Consider the following 26,829-nt stretch of genomic DNA (forward strand, 5'->3'; position numbering starts at 1 on the left):
ACGGTGGTCTTGGGACCAGCCCGGGGGGAACAATAGGTTTAATGGACTGGGTCCAGGCATGGGATGAGCACACACAGCCCCTTCAGGGCTTCACTGAGCTTCAGCGTGCAAAAAATTGCCGCCCCACCCAGGCTTCAGCCACGTCCTCCAAGAGTGCGTGAGTGCTCTCTACCGCAGCAAAGCTTGTAATGATGGCGAGGCCATGACGGCTCAATCCAGGACATCCAGAAAAGGCTGAAAGGAGCGGGGCACCCTCCCATGCTCTTTGGAGAGGGCTGGACTGCACCCAGACGGAGGTGTTTTAATGACTGTTTTGGATCCCTGGGAGCCAGCCTCCTCCCACTCAGCCCAAGTTAATTCGCCTCCTCCACGGGTGCTGGAGGAGTTGTTGACTGGTGGAGAGCGGCTGGTAAAACAGGTTCTCCGCAGGGAGTTGTCTCCGAAACCCTGGGAGACCTGGATGGCTGGAGCCCCAAGCGCGGGTCTCCGCTGGAGCCCTGGCACAGCGGGCGGCGAGGAGTGATTTGCTTTTGCGTGGCACTCCTGGGCAGGGCGTCTTTTGCACGGCGCCGCTAGTAGACAAATTACAGCCTTGCCTCTGTCAAGGTAGATAAGAAACCATGTGATGCAGTGCGGTGGTAAACGGGTTGCGGGCAGGGTAAAGGTGCACAGGGAAATAACCTTGCAGGGAGTTCCTCCCTCCTTGGGAAGCTGAGACTCCGGGCAGCGCAGATCCCCGCGGGACCGGCAGCGCCTCGGCCTTGATGCCTGCGCGAGTTTTGGGGGCTCTCTGAAACTCCCGGAAAGCAGGAATGTCTTCAGGCAGAAGGAACTGGTCCGATCTCTCCAGGTAGGTGCTGTGGTTTAATGCTTAACCCTTTCCGCCGGCGGGAGGGAGGGGGTGAGGGAGCCCCGGCCGAGGGGCGCTGGGGAGGATGGGGAAGGGGCAGACACCGTGGGGGTTGCTGCTTGCGGAGATGGTGCCAACCCCGGTGAGTGCTCGGCGCTGCTGGAATTTCTCGTGGGTGGGCAAGATCAGAGGAAGGTTTGTTTCTGCTGCCTGGGGAAGCTGAGCGCTGCATAGGAAAACAGCTCTGGAAACCCATCCTTGCCCCACGTTGGGTATATTTTTGGTCTGGTTTGCCTTTCTGTGGGGTAGGGTCTGGCTGGCTTGTCCCAGAGCCAGCTGTGGGTTTTTTTCACTGGCCTCATGTCCGTACAGCCCCTGGGTGCCTGTCCCGGCCCCGCAGTGTGGAGGCTGCAGCCTCAGCCCATCGGGCGCTGAGCAAGCCCTGATTCATCGGCAGTTGCGGAACGATCCCTGCAGCCCCACGGCATTGGCCGCTCCACTCGGTCCTTCCTAAAAAGTGATTTTGTCTCCGATGGGAGCCGGGGCAGGTGAGGGTCCTGGGCACCGCAGGCAAGTCAGGGGCTGACCCAAAGCCTGGGCGATGTGGGGATGGCTCCAACCTCCCGCAGAGCCTGGGGCAAGGGCCGCCGACATCGTCTGCGCGGGCTGGGGGACGGAGACTCAGACGCAGCCACACTATCCCACAAAACGGAGCAGAAATCCCAGTTTGAGTGGTTGTGACGGCTCCTGGACTTAACCGCAAACCCCAGTGCTTAGGGCAAGACACCCACCACGGCCAGCCCAGGAACGGGAGCGAAGAGAGACCCCGCTGCTCGGAGGCTGTCGGCTCACACCCTGCCTCCGTCAGGGAGGGGACGGATCCAGAGGGCATCCCAGCCCCATCCAGATCCTCCTCCTCCGAGCCACGGACCTGCCCGAGCGCGAGCCCAGCGGGGTCCTGCACCCAGGCTGTTTCACAACCCGGGAAGGCAGTTTCTCCTCTCTCGTTAGATGAGACAGCATTCAGTGAAACAGCATAAACGTCAGATATATCAGCAGTAATGATTAACAGGGCAGGAGAGGACAAGGCAGAGGGAGACTCGCCGATCTTTTCTTATTCATCTCTTTGAGGTTAGAAAAGGCAAGACGGTGAAAAATAAATCCCTCTGAAAAGAGGAGGGAAAGATTGGCAAAGCAAATCCATAGCCTAATGGGTGGATTGCTTAATTACAAACAATGAGAAGCTGCATGTTGATGATGCCAGGTTATGTGCCGCCTCTGCAGGAGCCGAGCAAATTCAAGGCAGGAAAATCTCATTTTCATTTGGAAGGAGCCTGTGCATGCAAAAACAAAGCAGTAACTGGCTCTCACGTGGCTTTAAACCAGCGTTAGTGCTCTGTGCTGTCACTGCTTGAGGGACAGGAGCCATCAGCAGAGGCACCTGCGTGGAACGTCCCCACGCACGTGCTCACTTTGCCGGGTGGGAATGTGACTGCTGCGCCGGGAAATCACGCTGTGCCGTGCAAATAAAGCCGTGCTGCCTTCCCAGTGCGGCGGAGCTGTGTGCAAACACGTACAGGGTCAGGCCCGTGGGGGTGAGCATGGCTGCAAGGAGCTGAAAGGGGAGGTGTCCCCCAGTGGGGTGAGAGCCAGATGGGGACACTCATGGGCTCCCTGTGACAGCTCCCAGCCTTCTCCATCCCGTCTCACCTGATGCCACTGCATGGATGACCACCTGGACCCCCCAGCAGTGGGTCAGATTGCTGTTGAGTTTCACTGTGAGGGGGGTGAGCCCCTGGCCCAGGTTGCCCAGAGAAGCTGTGGCTGCCCCATCCCTGGAGGGGTTCAAGGCCAGGTTGGACGGGGCTTGGAGCAACCTGGGCTGGTGGGAGGTGTCCCTGCCCAGGGCAGGGGGTGCCACTGGATGATCTTTAAGGTCTCTTCCCACCCAAACCATTCTATGACTCTGTGATTCTGTTGGGGCATGAAGGCCGCCTGGGGCCATGGGGATGGACGCAGCAGGAGGGAAGGGCAGCACTTCCCCTGTCATTGTCCCGTCCCCAGGGCTCTTGGCTGGCACCCGTCCCCCCTTCATGCCCCGTTCTGCTCCGCTGACCCTTTCGCGATCCCCCGCCTCCCTCGACCAGGAAAAACAGAAGCCGCAAATACTTGCGGGGGGTAATGTGGTTTAATTTATGACCCAGCTTTCATTACACAGTAACTCATAAACCACACTGCGAGTCACCGTGTCCGCAACGAATTTAGCGATATCACAGGCCCGGACCTGCTCTGACTTTCACGTTCTTAAAAGTCAAATTCAAAGTAAACCCTGGGTCTGGAGGAAAGCAGAGTGCCAGCTGCGGAGCTGGGATGCTGCGATGGGACGGATCCCGGGCAGGGAGGGCTCAGCCCCGTTGGACTGTTGGGGGTGCTGGGAGCTCCGCTGGCACCCCAGCGTGTGTTTAGAGCTCATTGAGGACGAGTGCTGTAGGTAAATGAACACTGTTGTGAAAAGGTCAATCCAGCCAATAAAAATATTTTCCAACAGAGTTCATGCACCGCCAGAGAGGGTGGGCAGGTTTTGCACGGAGAAAGGAAGGGAAAACTGGTGTTTTCCAAACAACTTTCTATTCAGGGTGGCATTTTATCCCAAAAAAATTATACATTTGGCTTGCGCAAAATAAAATCTTTAAAGATGGCTTTTTAAAGATGATTACAAACCTTGTCTTTTTGCTACAACCTGTGAGTATACACAATTCCCAGTCCCAGAGACATGCAGGGAGTAAGAGGAGCCTCTGCCAGCCCTGTTTCCAGGCTGAGCTTGTCAGCAGTCACCTTCCGCCTCTGATGCTTTAGCATCTGAGGCTTTTTGCTCAATAAAAATTAAAATGCCATCACCACAGCTCGCGCTGGGGCTAAAATCTTCTGCTGCTAGTGGTTACCCTTCCAGTTTATGTGGTTGAGATCTATGTGGTGGCTCTAGGGTCTTGGTCTTGCTGAGTTACAGGTTAAATATCCTTGCCCAGAAAGGTTTTCTTAATGTAGGGATTCCTTTTAAATGAGTGCTCCCTCCAACAGAAGAAATTAGGAGTTGTAAAGTCAAGTGCCTGTGTTGGGAAATGCCTGCATCAGCTGGGTGGAGCGAGAGACTTTGCGACACCTGGCTTGCGTTGGCGTCCCTCTCCTCTGCCGTGCAGCAGCTGGGGAAGGCCACCTCCGCCAGCCCCTCAACCCTCGTCTGAGGGTGTCTCAGTCTCCTTTCTTGTCTGGCATCAGGGCTGCAAGCTCACCATGTCCTGATGTTTTATCCCAAACAGCCTGGCCAGGCAGAGGACCCTTGAGGATGAGGAAGAGCAGGAAAGAGAACGCCGGCGAAGGCACCGGAGCCTGCTATCCTCCACATCGACGGATGAAGAACCTCCTAGTCCTGTGAAAGACATCAGTCCAGCTTCCAGCAGGTGTGTGGGGTCCTGCTAGCATCAGTCCTAGTTACGGTGATGATGGCTCGCAGCTTGCTGCCTTGTTTTCTCAACCGTGAGCCAAAGTTGCTGCAGTTGGTGGGAGTCTCTTCTGGAAGAAGGTGGGAAGAGCAGGGGTCCAACAGGCCTTGGGGCAGAAGGATGGGCTTCGCAGGAGGAGGACAAGAAGAGGGGTATTTCTCTGGTGGGCTCAGCCATGGGCCTCAACATGTCCCATGGGACAGGGAGCTGGTGTGCCAGGGTGAGGGCTGGTGCTGAGGCTGAGCTCAGGTGGGTGCTGGTGGGATCTCGAGCAGCTAAGCCCAGACAGGCACCCATCTCTGCAGGGCAGGTGAGCTGAGCACGCAGAGCCTGGCTGGCTGTCCTCCTCCTTCTCCTCTGAACCTTGCAGTGATGTTGTATGACCTTTGCTGAAGTGGGGAGGTCACCCGAGGGCTTTCCAGTGGTGCTCCCAAAGTCCCTTGCTGTAGGGAGCTGGGATTTGGACGTGCCCTGAGATCCGGCTGCTCTTACACAACCTGACCCACCTCTAAGTTGATCCTGGAAATGTCCAACGTTTAGGTGGTTTTTGTCCACAGCGAGACTCATGCTCTAGAGGTGTTTCTTGCCACTTCAGACAGGATGAAATTAGGACGCTTGGGTTGGGTATGGGTTGAACAGGGGCTGGACATGACTAATGTGAACAAGGTAGACAGGTCAAGTTCCCCCTTCCCGGGTCATGTGGTGACTATAATTCAGGAGGAGGGCAAATATTATCCCATCTCCTTCCCAAGCGCTGGAGACTGTGTAGATACAGTCTGCACAGCCCTGGACAAATGTCCTATCTGCCCCTTCCCAAATCTGGTGCCTGTGTTTGCCTGTGTGAAGGAGGGGAAATGATGGTTTCGCAGAATGTGTTGGGCCTGTGGTCGGACCCTGCCATAGCAGACTGATTTGCAACCAATACTTTAAACTTAAAGACAGTGGTAGTTTTTCCTAGTCCGGCGAAGAGTCACAGACAAACGCCTCATCCGGCAGCAGACCCATCACGCTGCTCTGAGCACTCAGCTCCTCGGCACAGGACTTGGTGGATGCTGATGTCCTGGGATGAGGCTGCAGAAAGGCTTAATCTCTGTCACAAAAAGGAAAAAAAGACTTTTAATCCAAATTTGTCCTCTGAGAGCCTATCTGGGGTGAAAGGGATGAGTGTGACTGCAAGACCCCGTCTACATAGATGACTCCAGGATGTTGGTAGGATATTTATGCCCCACACAGAGCCTTTCACTTGGGTTAAACTCACCTGCAGCATAAAATCCAGCCCTCTGGCCTCGGGGTGCTGAGGTTTGCCCCCCATTTTGTCTCTGTCTCTAGACCTCAATCCCTGGTGAAGCTGATGTCTCCAGAGGACGGAGAAGAGCGTAAGCTCTCAGAGGTGTTGAAGACACAAGAAGGGAGACGGACAAGGTCCCCGATGGCCGTCTCTGCAAAGCTAAGGCAGGAGAAGGAGCAGCAGGAGCCAGGGGTGGGAGCGATCCGCACGGAGGCAGGAACGCAGCCACGCACGGGGCAGGACCAGGCTGGAGCCAGTCAGGATGCAGCCAAGGGCAGAGGGGACCCATCAGGAGACCAGCGCCCAGAGCCGGCCTCAGAGAGGAAGGTGGTGGTGAGGGGACGGCTCCAGGACAAAGAGGGACAAGGTGTGGGGATGCCTCAGGAGGAGCAGAGGAAGGAGGTGGGGGGGTCGCAGCAGCGGGCATCACCTGAGCTGGGGGGCTGCCGCCTCCGCGAAGTGAGGATCCTGACCAGACAGGGAAGCTGCAGCACGGAGGAGAAGACAGCCTCGGTGGTGACCTTGTCTCTGGACCAGCAGGTGAGCAGGAATGGACAAGGCATCAACCCTTGCGGGGCGAGGTCCTGGGTGAGGGAGAGAGAGGGAGAGCTCAAAAGTACCAGGAGGGAAATGGGACCTGTGGGCTTTTGGGGAAGGTTTGTCTGAGAGCTGCAAACCATGAGGTTGCGGACAGGGTCCCACCACCTCCTTTCCCTCCCTTACATGTACTAGTCTGATCAACTTCTCTGGCAAGCCCCTACTGATTGCCATCACGGTTTCACTGAAGAGGTGGTTGGGGCTTTGCATATCCACATGAGACAGCCAAGGTTTGGAGGATTTGAATCTCAGACTCCTGCCTCCAAACCGGTTCCCACACTGGCTGCTCTGCTCCCTGCGCCTCAGCCTTCTCTGCAGACTCTGCAGGGATGCATCAGACGTCTGCTTTTTCCTCAGCAACCATCCAGGAATCCCTCAAAGGAGGTAATGCAGCTGTCTGCCACCCAAGAGGAACCTGCAGAAAAGTCAGATACTTCTCCAACTCAGGTCACCTACAGCAGCTCCATCAGACGAGCCAGCCCAAGAACTGTCTCCTTTCGGGTAAGAGTTAAAGCAAGTGGCAGAAAGACCCCCATTTAGGCAGTGGAGGATGGGGGGAAGGAAGCGTTGCTCTGGTCTCTGGGTGATGTTGGCAGAGCCTGCTCACAAAAGTGTGTTCAAAATCCACCCTTGATCTGGGCATTGCAGTTCTGCTTCACTCTTTCCTCCATTTTCCTTCACCATGTCTGACTGAAGGCCTGTGATGATGAACATGCCCATGTTCATACGCTTTGTGCTCTCATGGAAACTTGTGGGAAGTGATGAGAAAACAGGGAGCTCGTTGTCCTCAGATTTTCCAAAGAGTCACAGGAATGGCCACCCATCCTCTGGCGGAGCACTTCCTCTCCTCTCTGAGGGCACAGGATAAAAATAAAATCCATCCTCCTTCTAGTCCCTTGTTACATCCCTGAGAATATCTTCAATTCTAGCCCCCCCAAAAAGATCTCTGGAATAAAGTGCTTGGAGAGACTGGGAAAACCAAGAGCTGTTGAGATCCTCCCTGCTGTGAACCAGGGCTGACTGGTCAGGCTCAATTAACTTTCATGGTGCTTTATTGGGAATAAAACTGTTAGCGCTACAAGCGTCTTTAGTCTGGAGAGCTTTGAGATATGAGGTATGAGATAAGCACTGGTGTGGGCGAAAATGGAGCTCGTTTGAAAATAGGGGAAGTAGTCTGAGAGAGTTTCTCCCACGTTTATCCTTGATAACCAAAGAGGACTCCAGTATCTCTTCTCGTTGTGTCTTCCAGATGATCTCAAGAAAAGAGAAAGAAGAAAGCCAAAGCCCTCTCACAAGGAGGTCAGCACCTCTCTTCATGTTACTTTGGTCTTGCTGGGCAGGAATTGTCATCCTTTGTTTTCTAAGGGAGGAGGAGGAGGAGGTGATGGGACCTGGTACTGGTTAGAGAATGCCCTGGCACAGGTCTGCTGAACATTGGTCCCTGGGGGCCTGGCTGACCAGGCAGCGATGCTTAGCAGAGGACAGGACAATGTCCAACGTACAGCTTGCATCTGTACGAGATGCCCCCAGCTAGCCCCTGCTGTCTCTTCATTGCTGTAGTGTCTCATCGGTGCTTATGTCTGCACAGGAGAGGTGAAGTGTTGAGCGGTGCAGCACCACAACAGGGTCCCACCCTTGGAGATATCAAAACCCACTATACAGGTCCACGGGCAACCTGATCTGGCTTTTGTGGCCAGATCAAGTGATCCTTCACATCTGCATGGCAAGGTTTGGACAGGTGTCTTAAAAACTCTTGAGGAACCAAAGGCTCAGGTCTGAATGCAGGGAGTTGATAGGATGCCCTGTCCCACCTCCATGTGCAGGGCAGGGAAGGGGGCTTTACAGGCACCTGGGCTTGCACCTACGGATACTATAGGTGCATACTGATACCGGTGAAGATGCAGTTCAGACCTGGCAGTGGTGAAGACAGGGTGAAGCTCAGAGCTATTTTTCAATGTACTGTGTGGCCCTTGTAAGGTGGCGAGACCCAGAGATCTCGGTCACCAGCAGGGAATGAGCCGCCTTGGTTCACTTGGCAGACAGATGCAGGAGGAGTGCCTGGGTCAGACAGGGACTCCTCTTGCCAAGTGGAGTCCCCAGGAACCATGGGCTGAGTCCCAGGAGATCCTGAGGGGTCTGTGTTCAACTGTCTCCCTTCTTCACCAGCGCGAGTCTGAGGATCCCAGGTAGCAGCACCACCATTGGGGAGAAGCTGGAAAAGTACAACTCAGCTGTGCAGGTACTGAAAACCTTTGGCGTAGCTGGGCTGGTGTGGTGTGGGAGGGATGTGTGGGGAGAGGTGTGGCCCAGAGCTCAATGGGGAAGGGAGAGAAAGACTGAGCTGCACCGAACAACCAGCGCTAATGGGGTTGAAGAAGACGGTCCCAGGGATTGGCGTCAGGGTTTTAGGAGCAGGGAGGGGTTATCTGCTGGAGAGGGTCATGGGGATGCTGCACAGTCCTGCCAGGGGGAGCAGTGGGGCAAGCCCATGAGCTGGTAATGGGCAGGGAGGGAGCAGATGCCAAAGGGCTCAGGACGTGAGCCAGAAGCAGGACTTTGCTTTTCACCGCTGTGGGTGTAGCACGGCCCCTGCTGACGCTCTTCTCTCCTCCCAGCGCTCGGAGGTGGTGAAATCATCCCTGACTATTCAGAAGAACCTCTTGCTGTCCTCGGAGGGGGTGGCCAGCAAGCGCAACTTCTTCGAGGCAAGCGTTCCCAGCAAGGCTGAGCCGCTGGCTGTCAGGAAGGTAAGGGCAGGGCCTGGCCCAAGCGAGGACCTTCCAGAGGGGTCCTGTGCTGGGGCAGGTACCAGCTTTCTGGACATCCCCTTTGGATACCAACGCCCAGCCCGGCAGGCTGCTGCCTCAGTGCAGTTTGGTGGGATTTTGGTGTTTGTTGAGCAGGCCAGGCAGGGCTGGGCTTGGGCACCGGCTGCCACCGAAACTGTGCTCTGGCGGCGTGTGGGTTCGTGCCGATGCACTGGTATTTGAGGAGCTGGGATGGAGCCAAGGTGTGGGCTGGTCTCTGCCTGTTGCAGGTTTTCTCAGTCTCCCTGTGCCATGGGGACTATCCTGGGTTACGTTTGTGCAGTGGGAGAGCTGGTGCTGTAACCCTGGTGTCCTTCTCTGTGCCACAGGACAACTTGAAGATCCCAGGATCAGTGACATCCCGCATTAATCTATGGATCAGCCGAACTCAGGAGCCCGCCAAGGAGGAAAAAAGCAAGGTACCGGCTTGTGCCGACACTCTGGGCTAGAGCCCTGAGACCAGGCAGACTGGTGGCATGTGTCCCTGCATCTGGGGTGGTGGGGCTTGAAGGGCTGATGAACCCTTGGCTGAACAAATCAAAGGGTTCAAGAGGAGCTTAGCCAGGGTTGGGGGTTTGGGTGCTGCAGGGCCACCACAACAAGATGTTGGGGCTGTGCCCTGATCCTGAGCCCAAAGTGCCCGAGGCAGCTGCTCCCAGCCCTTGGTGGGGTGAGGAGGGAGCAGGCACCAGCTGGGTGCGTGTCCCAGGAGACGAGCAGGTGGACCTGACCTTGCCACCAGTGAGAGAGAGCACCCCAGCCTGATCCCAGCTCTACCGGTGTCTGGAGGACTAGCTCTGACCTGGATGCTAGTGGGAGATGAGCTGTATGCTCGGTGCTTTGGCATCGGGCTCTGGAGAGCATGGAGAGCTGTGTGTGCGTTGAGAGGTCCTGCTGCATGTGGGGCCTGGAGTGATCTGCATCCCTCTGTGTATCCCAGCCCCCAAAAGCAGGGTGTCTTGTAGCTGTGGGGCAAAGTGCCCAGCTAGGGGGACTCAGAGGTCAGCGCTTTCCACCACCGCTGCTCCGGGGACATGGATGTGAGGGAGAGGGACAGGAAACCCCTTGGCCTCAGGGCAGTTGACTGTACTTGGAAAGGAGAGGTTCAGCAAGTCCTGGGGAGGTATCCCTGTTTGCAGCAATAAGGTGTTTTGCCACTGCCGGTAGCATCCGCCTGGGTACAGGACCCGGGGGGGGCAGCTCCAGCCCAGCCCGGTCAGACAAGCCCAGGCACCCCCCGCGCTGAGCTGCAGAGATTAGCACTGCCCAAACGTGTCTGTGGGGAGGCTGTGCTGGCTCTGTGGCTCCCAGGAAAGGGTTTGCTACTGGGGTCACTCTTGGGTAATGCTGGTGACTCCTTTATCTTTTTCCTTTAATAACGCCTGCTGCCCTCCATTTCTGTGGGCTGGAGCTGCACTTGGTTTTGAGGGTCTACCAGGTGCAGGTTCTCAAAGCTGGCTGGTTTCACCTGGGCCATGTGTGCTTCAAGGTTTGGTTAAAGTCAGACCAAGGCAATACTGCACAAGATGCACAGGGAAAACCTTCTTGTGCCACTTACGACTCTCCTGTTTGCAGGACATCAGGAAAATAAACAGCCTGCCAAACCGTGACACTTGGGTAAAGCAGCCTGGAGACACCCCTGGAGACACCAAGGTAGACATGGAGCTGCTCTGGAAACTGGAGCGTCCTCTGAGCCAGGGGCAGAGCCGGGACCTGCCTGCTGGTGCATCACCCACAGGGCAGGCAGGGGACAACCAGGCCATGGTGGGGAGAGGGGTTGGGTGGCACATCCAGGACCCCATGATTAGGGGGGTCAGCTTGACGGGACAACTGGAGGCAGCTGTAAGGGTGAGAAGGGGTCTGGGAGAGGAAGGGAAGTGCCATGTGATGGGGTTTAGGGGATGCCTGCCTGCCCTGTCCCCTGTTCGGTCCCGGTTAAAGTAACTGCCTTTTGCGGGGTTTGCGGCCTCAGGCCCCGCCTCACTGTTTCTCACTTTCTTTTCCAGTTGTAATAATATCAGTTGCACTAATATCAGATGATCTGGGAAAAACCGTTTTGCTGTGAAGATCAAAGCCCAGCCCTTCCCAACCGTCCAGCAGCCCACTGCCACGAGAGTCCCCCGCGCCGTGTGTGGGTCCCAGGTCGCCTCTGCTTGTGGGACGGGAAGGAAGAAGGCTGGAAGACTATCCCTGCACCCCCAGTCCTCACTCACTGCCTCTCCAGGAGTGCCCAGGCCTGGAGGCTCCTTGCAAATGCTGAGGGCAGACTCTTGCTTCGTTTCTCCACAAGATTTTGGTGTTTTGCTCCCAATCTCTGCCTTGTGCCCCATAACTGCGCTTGCAAAGCGGATCAGCCTGTACGTCTCTCTTGCAGCTGGATGATGTTAGTGGGGCAAGAAGCTGACCGGCCAAGGGAGTTTCAGCTGCATGTCCATGGACCATGTCCATCCCTGCTGCCTGGCTGGTGTGGGGTGAGGTGGGGCAGGCAGATGTCACCCCCCTCCCAGGCTGTCACTGCTGGAGGGACCCAACCAAAGGCAAATGGTGTTTGCAAAGTCACACGTGCATCTGTGTACCTTGGAGAAGTCTCATGGAAGAAGGGTGGCCCTGGTGCTTCCCTCCAGCACGCGGCTGAGACAGAGACAGAGACTTGGCCTTCTCCACCCTGCCCTTACCATTCCCGGCCACCTACAAGCAGTGACCCCTTTCACGTAATGATACAGGAAGGGTGGGCTGGCCACGGCCCTGTTTTTGGGGTCGTATGGAGCTGAGCGCCCTGTGCTGGGCCCCTGCTGCAAACCCCATTTCCCTCTCGCCTTTCCTCCTGAGCCCTTTGCCCGTGGCTCTGCAGCCCCCTGGTCCTGCGCTCCCCGGGCTGCTGAGCCCACCCAGCAGGGAAATGGGGTGCTCTCTCGAGACCAGTTTTAGGGTTCCATGGGCAGCCCATAAAATGATGCTCAAATCCTTGTGCCAGGGGCCATTCAATGGGCTAGGGCTGTGCCTTGAGCAACCACTGCGGTGTCCAGATTCGGTGTGTGACTCTGCTGCTGCCCTGATCTGTTCTTGCTTGTTGGGCTTTGGAAAGGACTTGGTTTTCTCTGTGCCTTTTTTTTTTTTTTTCTAATAAAAGTTGCTCTTTCTAAGACATTCCCGGTCACCTGCTCCTGGGCTGGGACTGGGAATGGTTCACTTCCCTTCTGCCGGCAGGGGGATAAAAGGCAAAAATGCAAGAGAAATGTGTCCGGGGTGGTGGGGACGGTAAACGCAGCCTAAGACTCTTCACAGAATCCCAGAATGGTGGGGGTTGGAAGGGACCTCTGGGGATCACCCAGTCCCACCCCCTGCCAGAGCAGGGTCACCCAGAGCAGGTGGCACAGGAACGCGTCCAGGCAGGTTTGGGATGTCTCCAGAGACGGAGACTCCACCACCTTTCTGGACAGGAAAGAAGTTCCTCCTCATGTTGAGATGGAACTTCCCGTGTTCCAGTTTGTGCCCGTTGCCCTTTGTCCTGTCCCCGGGCACCACTGAGAAGGGCCTGGCCCCATCCTCTTGCCCCCGGCCCATTGGCTATTGCTGAGATCCCCTCTCAGCCTGCTCTTCTCCAGTGAACAGCCCCAGGGCTCTCAGCTTCTCTCTCTCTCCCCTTCCATTACAGCATCCTGGGGTGGGTCCAGCGGCTGGGAGAGCCCGGCTCGGGGGCTGCGATGGAGGGTCCCATCCTCTGCTCATGGCAGCACTGCCTTATCAGCGTCCCCGGCCCTAGAAAGTGACAGCTGGCTGGCTTGTGTCAGCCCCTCGGGCACTCACGTATCTCAGTCCGGAGGGTTTAAAATAGCAAATCTCTGAGGCCACACAATAGCTTGGGCTTATATGGGCTCCTGGGGGGAAGGGGGAGCGGCGGAGGGGGCCAGGGCCGCGGCTGCCGAAATAGCAGCTCACAAGTGTTGCATTCCTCCATGGGCGCCGGGCACATTCCTCCCGGCACTGCCCGCCCCGGGGTGGGCGCTGGAGCCCCCTTAAAGCCTCCTGCCCCCAAAGAGCATTTCCCAGACGCCCGCCGGCTTCCCCTCAGCTCCCTGGACCTCACCAGCGCCCCGTGGCAGAGGTAAGGCTGGGGCGGTGAGGTGCCCACTCGTGGCATAGGATGCTCAGTGGAAGGGCAGTTGTTAAGACCCAAAAGGGATTTGGCTTGGGGTTTAATGGCCCTCCCCAGCTGCTTGCACTGGGATGTCTTTCTGCCAGTAAGGCATTCCCATGGATAAAGCACCAGGACCCTCTCCAGGGGGTTGTGTTTGTAAGTTGTCCAACGCCTTTTGAAAGACCCCGATGGGTGCCAAGGCGGCTGAGAAGGATTTTGGCTGTCCTCGTGCTGGGGGATCTCACAGATCCCTATTCCTTGTGTCTCTGGAGAGGACAGGAGGGATGCGATGCCCGTGGGGGAGCCAGGCCAGCCTGGCCCTGGCTTGCTGCAGCCCGTGGGGTGGGTTAGAGGTGGGATGCTCCTGTGCGTGGTCTGACCCAGCCAAGTGGGAAGGGAGCAGCGACCTGATCCACGCTGGAGCAAACGCTGGGAAGCGAGAGTTCCATGTCTGGGTAGCCTGGAGGAAAGGAGAGACTGCGAACCATGGAGGATTAACTCAGCCCCCGAGGTGTGACCAGCCAGCCCTGAGCTGGGAGAAGGGGATTTTAAGGAGCGGGAGGGATATCTGGAGTATTTAATCCACAGCAAATGATGGGAGATTTTATTTCAGTCAATAATATGTGCAATGTTTCCTATTTAACTCTATAATGTGTCTGCTGGGTTCTCATAATTCTTTCAAACCAAGATTTCAAAGCTTTAATGGAAAGGTTTGTCTGTTTCCGTGCAGAGGATGGAAAAATATTTCCTAGAGCCACTTTCTGGTGTAATGTTAGTTTTTCTTGTGTACTCACTTAACAGTCCTGGTTTTGTTGCTGTTCCTCAGCAAATGCTCTGGGGGATCTTGTGATGTATGAGAGAGGAGGTGGAAGGAAACGTAGAAACAAGCTTTCACAAATGCATGTTTGCACTGCCATGGCCAGGAGGGAGACTCCGCTCTTGTGTCGTGAGAGGACCACACGAAGTCTTGGGTGCTCAGAGACCACGTAAATGATTTGGCCAAACTCTGGGGGTAGCAGGACCATGCCCAGACTGGGGGAAGAGTAGGGCCGGGAATTGATGTTCGATGGGGAGCGGAGACTGAGGGGATGATGCTGGAGGGGGGTGCTTAGGCCCAAGCCCCAGATGCATCAGAGGGAAGGGAACGATGACAGTGGAAGCAGGTGGTGAACCCGAGGCAGACGGGGCTGAGTTCTGACTTCACTTGTCTCCAAAAAGCACCTTCTGAGTCATTGCTCAGAAGTGAGATTTGACAACCCTCCGGGAGATGCGGGTATGCGGAGGCACCCCTCCTGTAATGCATCCTTCCCGTGCTTGTGGATTCCAGTCCCGGGTTCAGCATCTTGAATAAGCAATCCTGAAGCCTGTCCTACCCATCCCGGGTAATAAATGCCCAACAGATGTAGCCAGGACCAGTTGTTCCCAGACGGCCGGCAGGAGAAGTGAAGCGGCGCTGCTCTGGGAACAGGTGGTTTCGCACATGGAAGTTATTTCTAGAGCTGCCTTGAGTTCTTCTGCTGCATCTCAGCTTTGCTGGGGTCTGGCACGAATGCGAGTGGTGGACAGGCCTGTGCAGGGGCTTGGGCTGATGCTCGGGGCTGCCCCGGGATGCCCAGGGCCAGGGCTGATCATGGGGCTGGTCTGTGCAGACCTGGTAGCGGAGCATTGGGTGGAAGCTAGATGAGGTGGGACGATGAGTAAAGTCCTCGGGGCCACGGCTGGGAGGGAGACGGGAGTGCCAAGAAGGTGAGCTGTTTCTGCAGTTATTAGCCCTGTTGCTAAGTCAGGCTGTGAATTATTCATTTTAGCTAACCTCAGACCCAAGGGCAGGACCAAGAGAGAAATGCTCCTGCTGAGCCCGGGTTGCCCCTCTCCTGGAGGGCTGGGGTGGGAGGTCTCACTGAGATGTCATGCCGTGGCTTATGCAGGGCTGTAAATTTGAGATAACAGGACATCCCTGCAAGTTTCTATATCCCAACCAAGCTAAGAATAGTCAGGAAACAGCACAAGCTGAACGCTGGGCTATTTTCCCGTGCCCTGAGCAAGCACAGCACCCCGAGATGGCTGCGGCGAGGGGAGCTGCGTGTCCTGGACATGGCTCCTGACAGCAGTTATCAGTGTTGCATGAGGCTCTGTCTAATCTCCTGTCTCCTATTTGGGACGAGCTGTGATCCTGGGATCGGAGGGGAGGGGGGAGCCTTATCTCTGCCCAGATAACGCTGTCACAGCCTGGCTGGGGACAGCTCGAAGCTCCAAGTGCTTTGTAGAGAGGCAGCATCTCTGTGCCTGCGTCTCGGGCGCTGGAGGACAGGCTGTGCTTGTCCTTATCTCAGCTCCTAACCCGCGCTTTTTCCAATCTGCCTTGAATTCTGCTAGATAACCAGCATGTCGGACTCTGAAGAGGTCGTTGAAGAATATGAGCAGTAAGTGGTGTGGTTTTAAATACCCTTACTTTCTCCTTATTCCTGCCTTCCCGCAGGGTCGCAGCATCGCTTAGGGGTGCTGTCTGGGGGGCACCGGCTCTCGTCCTTACCCCAACACCAAGGGTTGAAAGGGCCTTGAGGTTCCCCCACCCTGTTCCCATCTGCACCACCACCGTGGTTGTGCCGAGACCCCCAGCAGCGCCGAGTCCTGCGTTAGGAGCTGTATCAGCACATACATGGCAAGGGAGAGTCCTCCAGCCCGAATCAGTGAGATAAAGCTGGGAAAAGCTGGTGCCATCAGTCTCGTGCTGGGGGGTCCTACAGCCGTGTCCAGACCATCACTCCCCAAGGCCCAGATTTGAGGGCAACTTTTGCCAGCAAGGGCTGCTGGACCACGAGGCGCAGCCTGGAGAGAGGAGGCTCGATATCTGAGCTGTGTGGTTGTAGGGATCAGTCCAAACGCAGCCCCTACTTCTCCTGCACCAGCAGAAAATGTATATCTGAATCCTTCTCTTATGTTTAAATGCTACAACAGACTCGCGTGTCTTGGCAGTCAGTCTGACCCCTGTGCCCAGCACCCCCTGGGCACACCCGAGGAGAGACTGTGCATCTCCCCCAAGGTCAGGAAAGGACTTTGGGGCAAAGGTGGGAGGTGAGACGCCTGTTTCTAGGATTACAGGCCATGGTCACTTGATCGTCTCAAGCTGCAAAGGGGTGTTGTGCTCTGACCACTGTCGAAGTGTCAATCGCGCACTTCAGCTCCTGCCATCCCCAGCCTGCAGGGTGACCTGGGTCTTGTCCCGTCCCACTGACACCTTACAGCATGCCACACAGCAACCTGCCTGGCAGTCACTGCTCATTCCTATGAAAAAGGGGAGACAGACTTGAGGAAATGTCAAATTCTCCTCTGGCCTCGCTGAGGGACATGCGTTGCAGCAGATCGCTGTAACTCCGCAAATGTGTGTTGTGCTTTGCAGGGAGCAGGAAGGTAAGAGGACGTGGAGCATCTGCAGCTGCCCCGAGACTGAATCTAAGAAATGACCAGACCAACTTCAATAACCTGCGTCTTCTTTCCCTTCCCTCTCTCCCATGTGCACCTGTGCTCTGTGAAGAGGAGTACGTGGAAGAAGGTAGGTGTTCCACCGGTCCTTGGTTCCTAGGACCAAGAGACAAGTGCTGTTGGTTCAGTGTTTTGCTTGGGTGGGTTGTGGTGGTAAGCTCCTTGACTGCAATGGGCAAATGATGACCAGAAAAGGCAGATGAGACCATGTTCCTGATCATCCCATTTGGGACATCAGTAGGATCAAGCCAGCCTGGATTTTCTTGGGATCTCTTTTGTCAGAGTGATCCCTTGACTCAAAATACAGGTGAAAATGCTGGATTTGGGCATTGACAGAGAAGTGAGCACAATAACACAATTGGAGCTGGAGCCTCAGCTGAATGCATGTTAATTATGTTGAAGCACAAACCTCCAGTTGCCTCAGTCCGATGAAGAAAGACACTGAGGTGCTGCAGCGTGTCCAGGGAAGGACAACTGGAGCATGAGTCTTGTGAGGAGCGGCTGAGGGAGCTGGGGGTGTTCAGCCTGGAGAAAAGGAGGCTGAGGGGAGACCTTCTCGCTCTCCAGAGCTCCCTGAAAGGAGGGTGCAGCCACGGGGGGTCGAGCTCTTCTCCCAAGGAACAGGCAATAGGAGAAAAGGAATGGCCTCAAGTTGCGCCAGGGGAGGTTTAGATTGGATATTAGGATAAATTTCTCCACTGAAAGGGTTGTCAAGCATTGGAACAGGCTGCCCAGGGAAGTGGTGGCGTCACCATCCCTAGAAGTATTTAAAAGACGTGTAGACATGTTGCTGAGGGACATGATTTCGTGGTGGTTTGGGCAGTGTTAGGTTGATGGTTGGACTCGAAGATCTGAAAGGTCTCTTCCAACCCAGGCAATTCTATGATTCTATGAAGAAGCAAACCCCACAATGCAGCTGCTCTGTGACACAGTTGGGCTGTGCATTTGGGGCTGGGTTTGGGAGCTGAGCTTTGCTGAGCCTCTTGCTGCTTCAGGGCACTGCCAGCCGGCCCCGGCTGCTGCACAGCAAAACGTCCTGAACAGTAAAAGCAGAGAGAGGCGCAAGGGGGAAATCACTGCAGTGCTAGAGTCCTCCTCTCATGCACGCCATAGCTTCACTCCACAGCCTCATGGCATCTGACTAACCTCTGCGCTTATTCCTTTCCCTCCTCCCTGGCTCAGAAGAGGAAGAATGGATAGAGGAAGAAGACGGTAGTTATTGCACCTTTCTTTATTTCATCTCTCCACTGTGACTATGTCGTGGGTCGGTGTGTCTTTTGCCTCTCCCTGGCTGAGAAATGGTTTTCTTTCATTCTTCCACTTCTCTCTTTTGCCTCTTGCACTCCCCCCTTCCTGCCCTGCTGTGCTGTCCATATCTGCTCCTGTGTCTGTGCCTTCTCTCTTGTATCTATCAACCAAACGCACTCGTGGTTTACTCTCTTCTTTTTCTTTCCTTCTCTCTTGCTGTGGGACCACAAGTCTTCCTGCGACCTGTGGCCCCCAGCATCGCTGTGACTCCAGTGGAGGACACTTGTGGGGATACTGCTCCCTCCAGTGGAAAAATGCTCCAACAGAGTCATAAATAAGATTGTGGAGGTGCTGAGGGCACATTCTCTAATGCCAGCCAGTCTTGTTCTTCACTGGCTACAGGAGAGCAATAGAAATCACTCCCCCCCATCCTGGGGTATAAGAGCATGATAACATGAGAGGGAATGAGGGGCAAACCAGGAGGTGGCTATAAATCCTTTAATTTTATTCTTTTTGCCCTGCCCGAGCACAGAGAGCAGCCCTTGGGTAAAGGTTAGAGGGAAGCCCTTTACTTTCTGAACTGCTTCTTCTTTCTCCTATGGCTAAGACTCCTCCGGCTCTCTCTCCCAGCCGGCTCCGTGCCGCAGTTCTCCTGATAGCGGGGTCCGTAGGGAGTCGGCGGGAGCGGTAGCTGTCGGACTCACGCTGCCCGTTATTCCACAGGTCAGGAAGAACAAGTAGAGGAGGCGGAGGAGGAGACGGAAGAAACCAAGGCGGAAGGTGTGTGGGGGCTTCGTCAGTGAGTCCCCATGGCTTGGCTGGAGCCATGCCATGGTTCAGTGGGGTGTCAAGCAGGGTCTGGGGTGTCCCAGCATGGTCTGTGACAGTGTGCTGGCAGCACAGAGGGGCAGATCTCTCCCGTAGCTGTGGTTTCCAGTAAGGAGATGTCAAAACTGAGCTGCCTTTTCCTGATCTATTGAGTGCCTTGGCCCTGCAAGCATGAGGATAATGGTGTTTTCTGCTGGTTGCAGATCAAACAGTTTGTGTCCAGCACTCTGAAATAATGCCAAAAATGAGTCAAGCCTGTTCCACCAAGAGGTCCCCGTAGCCTTAGGGGGGGGATTTCCAGAGCTGGGGTCATGCTCTGTTGTGTCTCACCATCCAAAGAGCACTGGACTTCAGGAGAACCTTTTGGAGGAGACTGGGTTGCCTGATGTGTGTCCCCACGCTGTCATGGCTGGTGTTAGGGTGCTGGGACCCCACTGCGCTGGGGCATGTGACTGCCCTCACCCATGGATGCTCATATTCTCCCCATTGCTTTTGAAACAGAACAAGAAGATGAAACGAAAGCTCCAGGAGAAGGTAAAGCAGGAATGGAGGAGGGGCAATTTTGGCCATTTCAGTCCTGATCCCAGTCCCCCAAGACACTGGCCCCGCTGGGGTTTTTGGTGTTGAATTCACTTGCTGATGAAGAGAGAGAATCAGCAGTAAATGGGGCAGAGCTGCCCTGGCCCCGTCCTCCGCCAGGGCTGGGGCAGCAGGAGGCCTGCAGGAGGGATGGCTTTGTGCTGCCTAGGTAAGAAATTCACCCAAAATACAGAAGGAGAGGGTAGTACTATTGCTTTCCCAGCCTGAGCTCTTGCAAACCTTGTCTGGGTTCCTCCTGGAGAGGACCTGGGGTTCTCCTGGTCTGTCTGTGGGTGAGGGATGTCCATGAGGGACCTGCTCTCTCCCTGTCCATCCTGGAGGGACGGAGCTGGGTTTTGCAGTGGGGATAAGCACAGGGCAGAGGGGAAGAGCCTGGCGGAACCACCCCGCTGTGTCCGCGGGCACGGTGCACAACAGGGCTGGCTTCCGGGAGACAAAGCTTCATGCTTTCCACAGGTGGAGAGGGGGAACGAGAGCAGGAGCCTGGAGAAGGTGAAGTATCCGTCCTCATTCCTCTCCGGGGAGGGGGGGACTGTCCCTTCGCCTGTGTAAGGAGGTGCCAAATGCCCTTCTGCCCAGCCAGGAGCATCACGTGTGTCTCGGGTTTTGGCACACAGAGGGACACCTCACTGCATGCCTCTGCCGGAGGGTGATCCACTGTGCAGCCTGGGGGCTCAGTGTTGGGGGGGTTGGGTCAAGGTGTGAAAGCAAATACCTCTCTGACACTAATGGTTTCTTTGTCTCCTGCTCCTGGGCACCTGCAGGTGAAGCGAAGCCAAAGCCCAAGTAAGTGTTGGTGCATTTTCTCTGGTGCAAGGTCTGAGCTAGGAGCTGTGCCAGGGCAGAGGCTTCATGTGACGGGCTTAGCACCATGATCCATAAAGGACAGGAGACACTGAGGCCTCAAAAGCAGAGTGAGGACTGGGACATGGAGGGAAAAAGGGAGAGAAACAGGCAGAGAAACGTGAAATGTGAAGGGAATCCCAAGGATAAGGTCTTTTGGCAGTTTTGAAGCATTTTGTGTCCTCCTTGGGGAAAGCCCAGCTGCCCTGTGTCCCTACAGCTGGTAAAAATCTGTGTGTACCCCAGCCTGGGGTACATGGTCGATGGCACAGCCAGGGTTTTGCTTCTCCAGTATGCTTGTGGTCATGGCTGGCATGAGGCAGGCCAACATCCCTGGGACGGGAGCTCCTACCTGAAGGAATGGGGCCGTAAACCATTGCCAGGAACCTGTGGGTCCTCATGGAGCACTGGGATGCTCCGGTCTGTGAGGCAGGTCTGTCCTCAGCCACGATCACCTCATCCTTTGTATCTTTATGTGCCCCTACTGGGCATCTCCTGCCCTTCCTCAAGCCCACGGAGGATGAGAGGATGGTTTCCAGCTCCCTGTGCCAGGTCACACTGGAGCACATAGTTCCTCTCTGCTCTTTTGGGTGAGCACAGGGGTGGCTGCCAGCTCCAGGGTGCCTGGCAACAGGTCAGGGCCAAGTTGCCTGCGGCTTGCAGAGTTATTCCAGCCATGTGGGCGCCTTGGAGTGCTTCCCGGGAATGCCAGAGTTCTTCCTCTGAGGCTCTCCAGCTGGCAACCTCCAGCAAGCAGCAAAATGTGCCCACTCTGCATCCCCAGGGACTGTGAGGCTTGGAGAGGATGGTTGGGTAGATCAGTGCATGGATGAAAGGCACCATCCTATCCCAGGTATCTGCTGCAGGCTCACCATCCTCCTGCTCATCTTCGATTGCAGGGTCTTCATGCCAAACCTGGTGCCTCCCAAAATCCCAGATGGCGAGAGACTGGATTTTGACGTGAGTAGTGCACCCAAAGTCAGCCCCTGCAAGGTGCTCCCCTGGCATCGCTCCTCCACGCTGTGCCCAGCAGCTCTGCAGCTCCTGGAGGGCTTCCCTCCTGGGAGCGTGGCCATCACCGCTGTTTCCATCCGGTGCAGGACATCCACCGCAAACGCATGGAGAAGGACCTGAATGAACTGCAGGCCCTCATCGAAGCCCACTTTGAGAGCAGGAAGAAGGAGGAAGAGGAACTCATCTCCCTCAAGGACAGGATTGTATGTCTGCAGCACCCCGCCTATCGCTGTTGCCACCCTCCCTCCTGTGGGCAAACAGCCGCCATCCTTTCCCCACAGTCCCGACAGCAAGACCTGAGACATCCCATGTCCCTGCAAGACAGAGCCTGGGATCTGAGCCAGATTTTGTACCCCAGTGCCTGGGAAGCCCCTGGCCTGGCTGCTGCGATGCCGTGGTGCCTAATGGAGATGCACCTTCCCCCATCGTCACTGGTCCACACGCTCCCTCGGGAGACATGAGAGCAGCAGATCTGCCCTGGGGGCTCTCAGGGCTTCTGCGGTCAGGGATGTGTCCCTAGGGACAGGGAGGATGCAGATTACCTGGGCTGTCCAAGCCAATGTCCTCTCCTTCTGCAGGAGCAGCGGCGAGCGGAGAGGGCAGAGCAACAGAGGATTCGCAGCGAGAGGGAGAAGGAGCGCCAAGCCCGCATGGCCGTGAGTCGCCCTCCAGGGACAGGGGTTGCACTGGTCTTGGGGAGCACAAGCCCAGGACCACCTGGGAGCATGAGCTGTGTGTTGCATGCAAGCCAGTCCATGAGGTCTCCATCCGTCCACTCCTGACCCACTTCTGACCCTGGCAGGAAGAAAGAGCTCGCAAAGAAGAAGAGGAGGCACGGAAGAAGGCTGAGGAGGAAGCGCGGAAGAAGAAAGCTTTCTCCAACATGCTGCATTTTGGAGGCTACATGCAGAAGGTGTGATCCTACCCCGGGCGGTTGAAATGAAGCTGCAGGTGCTCCTGGGAAGGGCTTGACCATGGGCTGGCCCCACAGGACCATGCACGTTCTCACTGCTGGTGGTAGACTGTGGTTTCTACAAGCAGAAGAAGACAGGCCACCACAGTTGGGTCACACCAGGGGTCAGAGGGCCAAAGTGAGCTGAGAGCTCTGCTTTGCACGTGCTGGCCAGGAGGGTCCAGCCTTGCTTCAGGGACAGGGATGGGGGTGCGTGGGGTGTCTTTTCCACTATTGACAGAATTTCTTTGAGGACCTCATGTGCTTCTAGAGGGCCAAAAAGTAGAGAGTGTTGGGGCCTGAGCTGGTTAGGGGTAGAGCAAAAACTGAGCAGATTTCCTTCCCTCCTGGGAAGGAAACCAATGGGCTGATGGTTTCCGCAGTCAGAGAAAAAGGGTGGAAAGAAGCAAACAGAGCGGGAAAAGAAGAAGAAGATCCTCAGCGAACGGCGGAAGCCCCTGAACATCGACCACCTCAACGAAGACAAGCTGAGGTGAGCACGGCCTGCAGGAAAGACCTCTGCTTTGGGTCCCACCTGCTGGGGCAGGATCGTGGGCCGGGGGGCTGCCTGGGGCTGTCAGCCCAGACAAGAGGGTGATGGCACAGCTGGGTGGTGGGCTGTGACATCCCACCTGGGACACATGCTCCATGGCTCTGATGGGCCACCACGACCAGGCTGCTGCTGGCAGCGCCGGCCATCAGAGGGAGCCACGCTCACACGCGTGGGACATGCATGTCCTCATCTGTCCCCACCTCACCCATGGCTCTGCTCCATGCGTGAGACTGGCATTGCTGCCTGGCCAACACATCCCCAGCTGGGCACGAAGCCTGCAGAGACCTGTCCCGGGGGAGCAGGACAGATGGTGGCACCACTGCCCTGTCCCCTGCAGTGAGCTCCTTGTGAGACACATCCCTTTTCTGCACTGACACCAGTGGCTCTTCCGGCAGGGAGAAGGCCAAGGAGCTATGGCAAACCATCCGCGATCTGGAGGCTGAGAAATTTGACCTGCAGGAAAAGTTCAAGCGGCAGAAATACGAGGTGAGCCGCGAGGCCCTTTGTGAGCTTGTTCTCCCTCCGTGCCCCGGGCTGCTCCTGCTGCTCCCCATCTGGGAGAGGAGGTGGGTTGTCTGACTGATGTACAGCTGGGTGCTTCAGGAAAGGACTGTGCTCCCCTTTGTACATGGGGTGACAAACACCCGAGAGGCATCACCGAAAGCAAAGCCACATCTGCCTCCCTTTTGGACATGAGCCAGGATCAAACCAGGTTTCCCAGCGGTTGTAGGCCACCCTGGCACGGCTGAGCACACAGCTATGAAATCCTGGGGGTTGTGGCAGTTGGTGAAAGGGACTGTGTGGTGGCCCTGTGACCTCCCAGCTCCTGGGGACGTGTGCTTTGCACCGCAACAGGCTTCCCGCTGTGCTGCCCATCACAGCCCTGTGCTAAACCCCCCGCCAGAACCCCTGGGGAAGAGCGAGCAGTGAGGCACTTTCGCCCCGACCCTCGTCCCCGGCCGGGTGTGGGGCATCTTGCCAGGCCTCACCATCCGTCTGCGTTTCTCTTGCAGATCAACGTCCTCCGAAACCGCGTCAGTGACCACCAGAAAGTGTAAGTCCCCGGCCAGGCTGAGCATCCTTCCTTGTTGCCTCCTGCCCCTCCAGCTCCTGGCTCCCTGTCCCCATTTCCCTCCCCGCGTATCTCCTGGCTCTCTTGTACCCTGGCAGAGCCACCTCCTGTCCTCCCCACTGCTGCTCCTGGTCCCACTGGTACCCGGCATTCATGAGCCGGCAGGTCCCCACAGGGACCTTGGTCCATGCTGCTCTCCCCCTGTTGACAGAGCCCCATTGCCCCCCACCCCCACCAGCTTCCTCCTGCCCCGGAGACCCCGGCTGGGGATGGACCCCAGCGAGTCCCCACCTCTGCACCTGGATCCTTGTGTCCTGCGGGGTCCTGCCACTCCAGCCACCCCCATCCCTGCAGTGGATGCCCAGCATCTCAGGGAAGGTGCCGGAGATGCCGGCTGGTGTAGGAGGGGAGATCCCACGTGCTGTGGGAGCTGTGCAGCCCCGTTAGGTCAGGGGAGCCTGTCCCTGCGCCCATGTTCCCTGCACAGGACTGGGGGACCCTTCGTAGGAGGGTGGAGGTGGGTGTTTATCCCCCACCCCTGGGAGCACCGTGCTGCTCGCGCATCCCCGTCCCGCCCCGCTGTCTCCCATGAGAGGTGCTCAGCCTGCCCCGCGTGTCAGGTATCAGCATCTCCCCCCCGCTCACACCAAATCTCTCTTCTCTTCTGCCCCGACATGGCCTGTTACTGCAGCAAAGGGTGAGTACGGGCGTTTCCCGAGTGCTGTGTGTCTCCCACTGCACGTGTGCTGCATGGACGCCGGGGCTTGCATCAGGCTAGCAGTAGGGCTGATGGAGGAGGCATTGCCAAGGATTGACAACCAAAGCTGCGCTGGTGACTCTCAGGATGACATGACAGAAGTGCCCTTCACTGTCCACCCCAGCCTCCGCCTCCTCCTTCTCCTCTCTGCTGACCCACGCCCGGAGCAGGGCCTGTCCCCTGGTGCTGTTAAGGAGAGTGATGTGGTGGGTCCTGGCTAACAGCTTCACAGCTTCTGGTTCTTGGGAGAAGGATCCTGCAGCCGTTGTTATCCCACTGCAACCGGAGATCCAATTCATCGGTTCTTCTCTGAAGAATCCTTGGGAGGGAGAAACATGGGAAGGGAACTGCGGGTCCTTAGAAACACCTGGCAAAATGCATGAGCTTGTTTCCGTAGAGTCCCAAAGCACATAGATTGACTAAGGTCCCAAGGTTTTATCTGAGGCCACTGAAGTTCTTCCTCAGAGGGCAGTGGGCATCAACTGGAGATGGCTCAGTCCTCTTTGCAGGACCGCTGATGGCACCTACCTTGTCCCTCCTTTCATGGTCACTAATGCATTTTTGCATGCGCTTTTCTGCTTCTCTTCCAGGTCAAAGGCTGCCCGTGGGAAGACCATGGTGGGCGGCCGGTGGAAATAGATGACTCAGAAAGCAAAGGAGGCTCAGCCACGGAGAGGTGTACTGCCTTTTGGTCGACCAGCTGGCTTCCCCACGCTGTGGAGCCTGTGCCGCGCGCCCGCCCGCCCTCCCACCGCACAGAGCTTGCAAAGACCTTGCTGCAGGCACAGTGCTGTCTGGGTGGGCAGATGCTGCGCGAGGTGGCACTTCTCATCTCCACGCCCCCGGTTGATGTTGTGTCTGTAAATAAAGAGAACCGTGAGGGGGTGTGGGTGTTGTCTCCATCCTGCAGCTCTGAGCCAAGAGGAGACAGGCACAGGACAGTCCCTGCAGAGCTCGGCTGACCAAGCGCAGTTGCGCGCCCGCTCCCTGGGGTGCACGAGGATGCGGCAACCATCCAGGACCTCCTGAATAACATGTCCCCTTGCCTCACAGTGTCTCACACCTGCAGTCCTTAGGAGGTTTTGTAACAGACCTCAGTGGTCTGACCTGCTTTTCCTGCCGCAGTTTGGGGCAATCCTAGTTACGGCCACTTTAGTTCCAGCTTTTGCTGTACCAGAGCTCCTCCTCACTCCTGTCTGTGTCAGGGTTGGCCCTGTGGGACAGCATAGATAGGGACACTGCTTCCAAGGTTCTTGGTCCATAGATTAGACACAAACCCCGCTTCCAGGCCATTTTCATTCCTTTTTCTACCTCTTCCTAAAAGGCCCACACCAACAGTGCTTGCCTCTTCTGCGTGTTTCTGACAGCACGCAACGAAGACTTGAGACGAGTGAGTGTGAAGAGACCATTTATCTGTCCTTTCAGGGGTGTAGATCTCTTTCATCTAGCTGTAGGCAGCTCTAGGACGCTCCCACATGCAATGCCCACGGGGGCACATCAGCTGCATAATCCCAAGTGTTCCTGGTGCATGGATCTGGAATGTCAGCCAGCAGAGGACATGACCATTTCCTGGAGCAAACTGTCCCTTGCTGTTGTTAAACAGCATCCCTGAGGCATTTCCCAGAGGAGTGGGGAAGGGATGGATGGGCAGGATGGTGGATCTTCAAAGGCTTCTTGTCCCTTGGCAGGACATTTTGCCTCCCCTCTTGCTGGGGCTGCCTGTCCTCTGCATCCCAGACCCAGTGATGTGGGGGCATCCTGCAGGTTTCTCCCTTGTGCTGCCTGTTGGATGATGACATGTTTTGCCTACTTCAACACATGCCATCAGGTCTGGGGGAACAAGGCTCCGGGAAGCCTCAGCAGTGAGGCAGCAAGTGGAGGGCAACTCCCCCCTCCTCAAAAATGAGGTGTTGAAGGATGAACGTGATCCCTTATTGGGACAAAAGGGGACAGCTCGTGAGGATGGCAGCGCTGGGACGTGGCATACCCAGAGGGTGGCTGAGTGAAGGTCTGGCAAGTGGTATTTCCACCCTGCCTGATGCATGCCCCCAGGAGAGAGAAGCGCTCGGGGCAGAAAAGTACGTGTGGCTTGGAAAACAATATCCCCTTTTCCCAGGCTCTGAAGGTCCACCCTCAAAACCTTTCTGGCAGGCAAAGGCAGGGCCCTGCCGGTGCCGGTGCTGGTGCCCGGTGCCGCACAGAGGCACTGCAGCCGCTCTGCCCGTCCCCGCGGGGCTGGCAGCGCCCAGGGTGGGGGTACGGAGGCACTCCCTGCTTCCCACAGCGCTGCCTGTCTCGG

The 26,829-nt window shown here is 56.5% G+C and overlaps 2 protein-coding genes across 5 annotated transcripts; both read left to right on the top strand.

Moving 5' to 3' along the window:
* The first annotated feature begins 753 nt into the window (after positions 1-753).
* On the top strand, positions 754-12,244 carry LAD1 (ladinin 1). The gene is made up of 10 exons (XM_074564442.1): positions 754-850; positions 4,168-4,308; positions 5,680-6,178; positions 6,593-6,736; positions 7,485-7,534; positions 8,402-8,474; positions 8,851-8,982; positions 9,372-9,461; positions 10,618-10,695; positions 11,049-12,244. The coding sequence occupies exons 1-10, from the start codon at positions 813-815 to the stop codon at positions 11,052-11,054; spliced, it is 1,251 nt and encodes a 416-aa protein (XP_074420543.1). The 5' UTR covers positions 754-812; the 3' UTR covers positions 11,055-12,244.
* A 694-nt stretch (positions 12,245-12,938) lies between these two features.
* TNNT2 (troponin T2, cardiac type) lies at positions 12,939-25,415 on the top strand. Of its 4 annotated transcripts, XM_074564680.1 has the most exons (17): positions 13,096-13,147; positions 15,557-15,603; positions 16,581-16,591; positions 16,716-16,733; positions 17,846-17,875; positions 18,635-18,691; positions 19,241-19,273; positions 19,796-19,831; positions 20,104-20,125; positions 21,082-21,142; positions 21,283-21,399; positions 21,775-21,852; positions 21,999-22,109; positions 22,532-22,641; positions 23,097-23,187; positions 23,715-23,755; positions 25,121-25,415. In XM_074564680.1, exons 2-17 carry the CDS (start codon positions 15,566-15,568, stop codon positions 25,167-25,169), a joined length of 903 nt encoding a protein of 300 aa, XP_074420781.1. In that variant the 5' UTR covers positions 13,096-13,147; positions 15,557-15,565; the 3' UTR covers positions 25,170-25,415. The 4 variants fall into 4 exon arrangements, with proteins under 4 accessions (XP_074420777.1, XP_074420779.1, XP_074420781.1 ...); XM_074564678.1 differs by having other exon boundaries at positions 13,087-13,147; positions 16,581-16,733; XM_074564676.1 differs by lacking the exon at positions 17,846-17,875 and having other exon boundaries at positions 12,939-13,147; positions 16,581-16,733.
* Positions 25,416-26,829: the final 1,414 nt, after the last annotated feature.

Source organism: Larus michahellis, chromosome 21, assembly GCF_964199755.1.
Source record: "Larus michahellis chromosome 21, bLarMic1.1, whole genome shotgun sequence".
Lineage (NCBI taxonomy): Eukaryota > Metazoa > Chordata > Aves > Charadriiformes > Laridae > Larus > Larus michahellis.

Coding starts and splice junctions, on each gene's coding strand:
- LAD1 (XM_074564442.1), top strand. CDS start 813: ATGTCTTCAGGCAGAAGGAACTGGTCCGATCTCTCCAG. Junction 851..4,167: donor AACTGGTCCGATCTCTCCAG/GTAGGTGCTGTG, acceptor TATCCCAAACAG/CCTGGCCAGGCAGAGGACCC. Junction 8,475..8,850: donor AGTACAACTCAGCTGTGCAG/GTACTGAAAACC, acceptor CTCTCCTCCCAG/CGCTCGGAGGTGGTGAAATC.
- TNNT2 (XM_074564678.1), top strand. Junction 18,692..19,240: donor GGAAGAAACCAAGGCGGAAG/GTGTGTGGGGGC, acceptor CTTTTGAAACAG/AACAAGAAGATGAAACGAAA. Junction 21,853..21,998: donor AGCGCCAAGCCCGCATGGCC/GTGAGTCGCCCT, acceptor TGACCCTGGCAG/GAAGAAAGAGCTCGCAAAGA.